The sequence below is a fragment of the Miscanthus floridulus genome, chromosome 3 (assembly GCF_019320115.1).
Source record: "Miscanthus floridulus cultivar M001 chromosome 3, ASM1932011v1, whole genome shotgun sequence".
Lineage (NCBI taxonomy): Eukaryota > Viridiplantae > Streptophyta > Magnoliopsida > Poales > Poaceae > Miscanthus > Miscanthus floridulus.
Genome location: NC_089582.1, coordinates 16,228,206 through 16,237,912, shown reverse-complemented (window position 1 = coordinate 16,237,912; position 9,707 = coordinate 16,228,206). Strand labels below are relative to the sequence as shown.

Here is a 9,707-nt window from a genome sequence, read left to right as displayed (position 1 = left end):
AGTTACCATTAGATTTAACAACTATAATGCACATTTCTGTTTTGAAACAGATACTCAACTAGACCCTTAGTATACAGAAATCATAGGCTTTCCCATAAATGAGTGTCGACTGTGTGTTCTCTGAACGCACTGGGTGGTTAGCCTTTGGTAAGCGGATCCACAAGTACTTACTCGGTATTTATGTGCTCAATGCATTTAAAATGATTCTAGATTTTCTCTTTTACAACATATAACTTAGTGTCAATGTGTCTGGCAGCACACTTGACCTATTGTCTTACGAGTTAACTTACTTTAAATGGTTATTGCTATTGTCTACCATTGTTACATCCGGGTAGAAATTCCCTTAACCCCCTTTTGTCGTTCCTTAAGCCTCATGTCAAGCTATACTATGGTATGCATCACTGATGACACCACAACTGTTTCTTTGAAGTTTGTTCACAATAATACTCCAACTACGAGTGTTAGCAACTACTGTGGATTTCACTACATATCTCGCCATGACTTAATATTTGTACCCTCAACTATTTGAGAGTACTTGTTCTTTCTTACTCAGCATGGGGCCTAGATACTTTGCAAAATTACAAGACATTCTCAACTCGATTCCAGTGATCTATATATGAATTGGAATTCTGCCAAAATATCTCGAATACATAAACTACGTCAGGGTAAGTTCTTACTTGTACTTATACACACATCAAGCTTCCAACAGCTGAAGCATATGGAACCATATTCTTTTGATCGATCTCATATCAGTTCCTGGAACACTTAAAGTTCCCAAAACTATTACCCTTGACTACAGGAGCAGGCGTAGGTTTACTCGCATGCATACTTTACTTCTTTAGAATCTTTTCTAAGTATGCCTTTACGATAGTCCTAATACCTCATTTTCTTCTATCTCGGTGAATTTTGATTCCTCGAACCAATGACGCTTCACCAAGATCATTCACATTGAAATTTGAGGATAAAACTTCTTCTCCAATGACAGATTAACATCACTACTAATGAGTAGAATGTCATCTATTCACAGGATGTGGAAAGTGAATTTTACATTCTTGAGCTTTGCATAAACGCTATTGTCCTTCTTATTTTCTTTAAAATCCAAACTTTCTCATCGTTTCATCAACTTCAAATACTACTGTCTAGAGACTTACTTTTAACCCAAAAATGGATTTCTACATGCGGCATCCCTTATGTTCTTTTCTTCCACGATAAAACCTTTTGGGTTATGCCATGTAAACGTTTTCATATAAATCCCCGATGAGGAATGCCGTCTTTACATCCATCTGAAGACTGTATGGGCAGTTGGGCACCCTGCAAATACCTTGCATTGTACAACCAGTTATCATATTATTTTTGCAATCTTGAAGACCAAAGAGTCCTTTCTTCTGCAGTTCTGAAGAACAAAGAATCTTGTGTGCCGTTATTCTTGCTGTTCTAAAATTTAACTTGTGTACAATATGTTTCGCAAAAAAAAAAACTTGTGTACAATATACATGCATTGGGAAGAAATAAATACTTGAATGTGCTAAGTATTGCACACAATTTAATGTTGAGTTATTTCCCGTTATGTATGCCAATAAAAATAAATGATAACTATGCCACGGTTCCGTTTTTTTGGCATGGGTTCCCCCTTCAAGAACTGTTGAAACAATATGAGTGCTTGCCGCAGGTGGTGGAGGGGAACCTCGTGACCTGCGCCGCGGACGGTCACCAAAGTCAGGCCCTCATACACTTGGCTCCATCCACCAACCTATTTAAAATCAAAATCACAAATGATTATTAGCACAGATTATTAACAGCTGTCGACTTGTAGGATGTGTGAATACCAGAGTAATTTGCATATTGACGTGAAATGTGACTATAAATTAACTAGAATTCAGAGATGTATGTCCATCGGTCATGAGGTTCATATGATCGAGGAAGGCCGGTTGAGTAGAATGAATAATGAAGCTGACCTGTTTCTTATCATACCACGGATACCAGCTGGTGATAGTTGGGAGGCCAAGAGCATCAATGGAGTATCTTGTTGATGTTAAGGGGATTACGGCGTCCGTGTCTCCACTGCGAAATAAACGAGAGATCAAAGATGACTGACCTTGAACATTCAGTACTCCTACAGTTGTTGTGGCAAATAAGGCCGTCCACAATGCGGGAGTGAGGCCAGAAAATTTGTGGGCCCAGCTACAGCAAATTGAGCACCAGCCAAGTAAAGCTACAATGGGTAAGGTAGGTGGAACCGATGCTACGTATTTAAGTGTGACCCACAGCTTCAATAAAATATCTTCGTCTTCTCCACCATCCGTTTCAGTCGCGCTTTAGAAATTTCCCAAGTCCTCCCGTTCCTCCTAAAGTGGATGAACTTCTACCATCTATTTATAATTTTTTAAGAAGTTGGAACCGGCGCAAGAACTTTCACTGCTCTCTCTTTTCCTGGCGTCGCTCAGAGTTGGCAGCACCTCTCACAGTGTTAGGAGCGGTGCTCTACTTTTCTCTATCCTTTCTAGGCAGCACTTAAGCAACACATTGTGGAGGGCCTAATGCAGGCTTCCCTGTCACGTCTTTGTGTGACTTCCTGGTCCAAAATATAACCTAAATAGTTGTCCGTGTGTGGTCTATTCCGTCCCTACTACTGGACTAGAGGCTATCCATGTCCAAGCACAGGAAATTGTGTTGAGTAGTAGTAGTAGCAGCAGTAGTAGTTGAATTCAAATGCAGTTGTGTTTCATTTTCCAACTTACTGTTGTTGCAATTATTCTTCTTGATGACAGGGCAACCGTGACTTTCAATCAAATTTCTATATAGTTGGCGATCGAAATTTTGGCACACATGATGAAAACAAGTTGGCAAACGCCACATAATTGCGACAAAATTGAAGCTGGAGCAAGAGACAACTTTCATGTGAACGACTATTTGGGGCCTTCTGCTATTGATTCATCCATGAAAACGACAGGTTCACAGCGGAATATTATGCACCTGACGCAATGCACGACCTATACCTACTTCTTCAGTCAATCATTCCGTCCGATCATTGCAGAAAAGTGTGACACGATAGCTGTAACGACCTTCTAGTTCTATGCATGCAATCAAATACACTGGGCGCCAATGCAATAATTTGATTGAAAATTATTCAATTCGGATTGAAATAGAGAAAACCACGTGTATTCTAAGTTGCTACTTTGCCTATCAAACAGCCTCCAATCCTCCCCATGCATAAGAGCACACCGTTTGCTGCAACAGCTGTCTAGGCAAATAATCGGTAGCTCTCCTGGTGCCCATTTTTTGTTTCAAAAAAGGAAAGAAAAATGCTAGCTGCAACGAACTGATCTGAAGACCCATATCCTTAGGCCAGCTGCGATAAGCTCTTTGTAGATAGGAAGCATGTGATAGAAATTATAGAACCTCTAGGTGCAGATCAGTGGGTAAATGCATAACTTAGATAGGGAAACTTGCTTGGTGTACCACATGTCGAGCGCAGTCGCGGCCATGGCACCGCCGACGAGGGAGCAGCCCGTGGAGACGCAATGCAGGCGCGATGCAGCGGTCCGGTGGTGGCACTTCCCGCCGCTTCAGCACTCCCTTGATCGGTAGGGTTAGCGCAGTAAGTGGGGATCATGACGATTGTAGTGAACCTCATATTTGCGCCCTGACCCTCACCTCCCTCTATATAGTGCTGCGCGACGGGGGCCCACCAACCTTGGTTTGGTTGGATGCCCCCGATCAGGGCACTGGATCAAGGCCCGACTCGACCGTTGGGCCGAGTCGGATGAGATCAACACTAACAATCTCTGCCTTAATCTCACCTCATATTTAAACTCAACTTTCTTTATCTTTTTCTCATTCCATCACAGAATAGTGTATAGAGCGCGCTTTATCGTCACGGTCAGTTACCATTAGATTTAACAACTATAATGCACCTCTCTGTTTTGAAACATATACTCAACTAGGCCCCTTAGTATCCAGAAATCATAGGCTTTCCCATAAACCAATGTCGACTGTGTGTTCTCTGAACGTACTGGGTGGTTAACCTTTGGTAAGCGGATCCGCAAGTACTTACTCGGTACTTATGTGCTCAATGCTTTCAAAATGATTCTGGATTTTTTTCCTTTACAATATATAACTTAGTGTCAATGTGTCTGGCAGCATACTTGACCTATTGTCTTAGAGTTAACTTACTTTAAATGGTTATTGATGTTGTCTACCATTGTTAAATCCGGGTATAAATTCCCTTAACCTCCTTTTGCCTGTTCCTTAAGCCTCATGTCAAGCTATACTATGGTATGCATCACTGATGACACCACAACTGTTTTTTGGAGTTTTTCCATAATAATACTCCAACTGCGAGTGTTAGCAACTACTGTGGATTTCACTACACATCTCGCCATGACTTAACATTTGTAACCTTAACTACTGTGGATATTGTTAATTTACCGAGTGTGAGTAACACTCGGCAAATAGTGCTACACACTCGGCAAACTCTTTACCGAGTGCCACACTCGGTAAAGTGGACTCGGCAAACAACGACTCGGTGAAGTTATTTTACCGAGTGTCCAATATCGGCGCACTCGGAGCATAGATTTACCGAGTGCTACAATGACACTCGGTAAACAATTATGACTTGACGGTCGTCACCCTCCAAACTGACCGTTAACGGCGACGTTTACCGAGTGTCATTAGCAGCACTCGGTAAATAAATTAGCATTTCGTGATTAAAACAATTCCGCAAATAAATTTTTTGAATAATGTTTACCGAGTGTAGCTCCTAACACTCGGTAAAAGAATAACCATTTTCGTGATTAAAACAATTCCGCAAATAAACTTCAGGAATAATGTTTACCGAGTGTTCCCACTCGGTAAAAAGTAGTCAAATATTTCCGAGTGGGGACGCCGCACTCGGTAAAAAATGGCACATTCGGCAAAATTCACAGAATCAGAACCAATTTGGTTCTGTTCGCTGTTTTACCGAGTGCTACACTCGGTAAAACTGACAGAATCTCTGTTTTACCGAGTGCTACACTCGGTAAAATATGTCCACAGAATTTTTTTTGTTTGTTTCAGTGCATATCCAGTCACAATAAGCAACAAAATCACAGGAAATTATAATAACATGACAGATAGGCAATATATATCACATATATGTCCACAAATGTCACATCCACTCACAATAACCAACATATGTCGACAAGCACCATGCAAAGTCCACAAACACCATCAACATATGTCCAAAGTTCAACCAAGTCCACAGTTCAACATACAAAACTATCAAACAAGGTCGGATGGCCTGTCACATGGTCGGAGGCCTGCGGAGAAACGGAGTCAAGTCCAGGTCTTGATCACCCTGCATATCGTTGTTCGATCCAGCTGTAGAAGGTCCCTAGAATGAGATTGCACATGTGAGTTATCTGGATCAAAGCAAATTCTAAGGTCTAAGCTATGGTAGGTCAAACTAAGGTATAAGTCGAAGGTAGCTCTATATGACACGAAAGTGAAGAGTGCATCTAAGTGACTCACAGGAGTGCCATCGCGTGGAGGTGGAGGCACCAACGGTATCATCGGCGGCGGCGGAGGCGGTGGAGGCTGGCCCATGCTCTGAGAAAAACGGGCCATGTACTCGTACCAGTCCTTGTGCGCCTGCTGGAAGGCCTCAAGCTGGGTCTGCACTCGCGCCCTCTCCTGTGCCAACTCGGCCTGGTGCGACAGCTCGAGGGCCTGAAGCTGGCTCTGTGAGGCCTGCTGTGACTCCTGCAGGGCTTCAATCTGGGCCTACAATTATTTATCACATAGTTAGAATGCAAATAAAGAACGAGTAGAAAATGAATGGACAACGAATGCAACAGAACTAACCTGGAGTGCTACCACCTGGGGCTGTGAGCGTGGGCGTATGGCCGGACTCGAACTCGTGCTCCGGGCTCTAATCTGGGCGAGTGTCTGAGTGTTGGCCGTGTCTATGGTGCTGTTGCCCATATAGTACCGCCCGTGTGGCTTACCTGGTCCCAACCTCATGACGATGTCACCCTCGAGGTCAGCGGTGCTCGGATCAAATTCTGACCCATGGATCTCTCTCGCCATCGCCGTGTACTCGCTGAGGCACCTGTGCACGCTCGGGTTGCTGTATGCCTCGGGCGAGTCCTCCGGGTTGTAGACGAGGTCGGGCGAGTCCTTCGGGCGCCTCATATGTTTTCATTGCCTTGTTCTTACACTTCCTACAGGGACACCAGGCATGTCGCCGTCCATTTGCAAATGCCTTCGTCATGAAATCATTGGCCTTCTCAATCCATTCATTTGTGTATTGACCCCTCTTCTGATAGCCCGTGTACATCCACTGACGGTCATCCATCCTAACATATAGACGATATTGCAGTTTAGAGCAATAGAGTAGTAGTGCTAGAGAAAAACCATATGAGATGATAAAGAGACATTCATGTTCTTGGTCGATTCACATAGAAGATGTTTGCTAGATTGGATGATGAGTAGTCAAATATTTCACGAAGAGTGGAGGTGATATAGAATTTGTTCTGATAGTACTCCTTGCATTTAGCTAAATGCTTTTCGGTCAAATATGGCTTTGGTAGTCGGCCTAGTCTTACCTTTTTTTTATGATGCTTGTAAAATTCTGCAGCTAATCACGGGCATTGCAGGTTCATCATATAATACTCATTAGTCGAGTTACAGTTTTAGTTGGCAATTAGCATGTATGTCTTTGCCACTTTTTCATAAACCATTTACTGGCATGTATCCTCACAGCCTAGCGCTTAGGTAGGATCCAAATGAGGTGATTAGTGATGTATCTCAGTTCTCAGTTTAACAATACGAGAGAATCTCCGGTAGTGAGAGTTGCCTGGACACACCTGCTCAGATGTGAAATGTGTGGTCCTAGAGCGTTTCTTTCTAGGCTGAATGGACTCACTTTCTCATTTATTGAACACATGCTAGAACATCGGTTACTTGACAATGAGGCCTTTGCTTAAGAAGCAACTACACACAAGGTTGTCTAGCCTTTGTTTGAGTACACGGGCTTCAGGAAGTCAGCGACAACAAATCATTATTTATGTTTTTCACGCATGGGATCAGGGGTGCCATGAGATTGTGACTGTTTAGGGTTCGCCCATCCTGTGCTGATGGCTGCAAGGAGGGTTGGTTTGAGTGAAGGTGGAAGGGAATAAGGGACATCTTGTATTTTTTTCACACACCACGTTTGTGGATGGGGGAGGAGGGGGTGTGCTTTTATGTAACATTGTAACCCCAACAGTTCTATTCCAATATATCATGTTCTTAACCATGGACTTAGGGATATAGTCATTAACTAAAAGGGGGATACAAAGGTTGCCTTTTCCATGTTATTTTTCAACGAAAATACTTAGTTAATACTAATCTTTCATTCTAATATAATATGCACTGAATTCTGTGAGAGAAATGGTTAAAGAGGATTCAAAGTGATTAAACTTACTTTAACAAGATTAGATTATTTTATGTGAAATCGTTCGAGTTGTGTATTTTTTTGTTTGATTTGTGTTTATATATTTGGGAAAAAATGCTAGAAGACTCAATGATGCCTTGTTTGTTTTCATTATGATGTGATTCTAATACTGCACTTCACTTAAAACTTCTCATTCTTAATTAGCTTGTCCATGTTATAAGCTCAGGTGGGAACAATCCTCTCTCATGGAAACTGAGGCGCTTCTTCAGTTCAAATGAAAAACACTTGCCTGCAATATCTGACCCAGAGATAGAATCTGCATTTAAGGATTTGTTGGCTGCTAGTTGGAATGAACTTCCAGATTCTCTCGTAGCAGAAGCAAAGAAAGCAGTATCTAAAGCCACCGATGATAAGGCTGGTCAAGAGGCTTTGAAAAATGTATTCCGTGCAGCTGAGGTGTGTGAAGAATTTAGTGGAACCTTGGTTACCCTAAGAATGACTCTTGATGATCTTTGCGGCCTGACTGGCGAAGTTGGTACTTGTTATCTCTATTTCCTCATGCATTTTTTTGGTGTGCTTATATCAGTCTGATCAAGGCAGATCTTTTGCAGAATGTGGGTCCCTTACCTGGTTATATTGAAGATGCTGTTAAAGCTGCATATAATCGCTACATGACATATCTGGAGTCCTTTGGCCCTTAGGAAAATTATCTAAGAAAGAAGGTGGAGACTGAGTTGGGGACAAAAATGATACACCTCAAAATGAGATGCAGTGGCATAGGTTCTGAGTGGGGAAAGGTACGTATTCTGAATGTTACTTGTCCCTGTGGTACAGTTTTACTTCAGTATTGTCTTATGCTGTAGAAAATTAGTAATATGTTGCCTGATACTTCAGTATCGTCGTTTCTCTGACTGTGCCATCCATAGTTCCTTTTAAGACTATGTTCAGTTTTTGTTCCATATGCAGTGTTGCTGCATTTTTAATAGAATTTTATCTTGTTTATTGCTTGACTGATTTTTGTATCATTGAATTTCCCATGCTTGGTATTTTGCCTATCTCAAGAAAATCTATTAAAAACTTTGATCTGTATTTTCCTCAACCATCCATCCATTATTTTCCATACCATGTGTAAGCCCATGATTTCCAGAAACTGGTGTTAATTGTTCAGTTGATAGTGGGATCCTAAACCTTGATATTGATTGTGTTTCACTTGGTACCCCAAAAAAAAGATTTTAATTTTAAGCAAATTATACAGTAACAACTGACCATAGCTGGCTGTCTTGCCATAAGTGTTCATGCACTGAATGGCATTGCAAGATCTGGCAAGGATTGTTAAATTTGTTTGTCATGTATAGAAGTATAGAACTCTTGGTACTGGAAAATTGCATCCAATTGCACTTTGCATGTGAAATCTGAAGTACCAAATATGGCTCCCCTTCTGTCTGTGACGAGGTGACAGCAACTGGTTATTTTGTTACCACCAGGGACAAGCTAATGTCAATCCTCTCTGCAGGTAGGATTTGAGAAAAAGTATATCGGACATTTTGAAATTGGTGATATGTGGGTTAGATTTGCTTTATTGGTTCAGGGTAATTTTTGTTCAAATTGGTAAATATTTTCCCCGTTTCTCTAACTTTCACCATAAACCAGCAAAACAAGCATGCATTCGGGCTGATTCCTGGCCAATATTGTCTGGTCTTCCTCCATGATCTTTTGCTCATGGCATTACTAGCAGGCAAGCAGTTTTATAAGAATTGCATGGTTATGCTTTTTCAAACACCTTGTGCACATAGTGTACCATTTATGGGGAAAGGATGTTCTGGTTTAGCGGGAGAAGCAACAGTGGTGCAACTTCAGCGGGAGCAACCGGGCTGCGGTCGCCATCTCTCTGCTCTGATAAGATTCTAGTGAATCAACCAAAAAAGAGCGAATGCAGTAGCAAAGAAGAGGCCATGCTTCATCAACGACCTAGTGAATATCTTGTAGGACTTATCTCCTTTATTTTAATGGTTTCTGTATAGAATTGCCAATTTCTTCTATTATTTTTTCATATGTTCATCACATGTTCATGAAAAGTTGAGATCCCACATGCATTGGATTTTTTATTTACATTAGGAGTTCACCACTGCTTATTTGGTCAAACTAGAAATTTCTTGCACATTCATATTGACTATATCACAAATATTTGTATGCCAAATCAAAAATTTATATTTCGTAGTTCACAAGTGAAATCATGTGCGATTCGATTAGTCTTTGTGTACAGATCTATTGTGTAAACATCACTAGAAAGAGA

At 41.5% G+C, this 9,707-nt stretch overlaps 1 protein-coding gene, 1 long non-coding RNA gene and 1 pseudogene across 2 annotated transcripts; 1 reads left to right on the top strand and 2 right to left on the bottom strand.

The window, feature by feature from the left end:
• Positions 1 to 1,423: 1,423 nt before the first annotated feature.
• On the bottom strand, positions 1,424 to 3,611 carry LOC136541404 (uncharacterized). Its single transcript, XR_010780354.1, has 3 exons — positions 3,460 to 3,611; positions 1,956 to 2,061; positions 1,424 to 1,750 (listed from the first exon to the last, which is right to left on the bottom strand). It is a non-coding gene; the product is annotated as an uncharacterized lncRNA (long non-coding RNA).
• Positions 3,612 to 5,079: 1,468 nt separating this feature from the next.
• On the bottom strand, positions 5,080 to 6,320 carry LOC136545081 (uncharacterized). The gene is made up of 3 exons (XM_066537124.1): positions 5,842 to 6,320; positions 5,509 to 5,760; positions 5,080 to 5,371 (listed from the first exon to the last, which is right to left on the bottom strand). The coding sequence occupies exons 1-3, from the start codon at positions 6,169 to 6,171 to the stop codon at positions 5,282 to 5,284; spliced, it is 672 nt and encodes a 223-aa protein (XP_066393221.1). The 5' UTR covers positions 6,172 to 6,320; the 3' UTR covers positions 5,080 to 5,281.
• Positions 6,321 to 7,115: 795 nt separating this feature from the next.
• LOC136543253 (succinate dehydrogenase subunit 5, mitochondrial-like) lies at positions 7,116 to 8,325 on the top strand (annotated as a pseudogene).
• The last annotated feature ends 1,382 nt before the right edge of the window (positions 8,326 to 9,707 follow it).

What these genes read in the sequence shown, in the direction of transcription:
- LOC136545081 (XM_066537124.1), bottom strand. Translation starts at nt 6,171, where the DNA reads ATGAGGCGCCCGAAGGACTCGCCCGACCTCGTCTACAACCCGGAGGAC. An exon ending in CCCAGGTGGTAGCACTCCAG is followed by an intron (nt 5,761 to 5,841) that starts GTTAGTTCTGTT and finishes AAATAATTGTAG; the next exon opens with GCCCAGATTGAAGCCCTGCA. An exon ending in CTCCACGCGATGGCACTCCT is followed by an intron (nt 5,372 to 5,508) that starts GTGAGTCACTTA and finishes ATCTCATTCTAG; the next exon opens with GGACCTTCTACAGCTGGATC.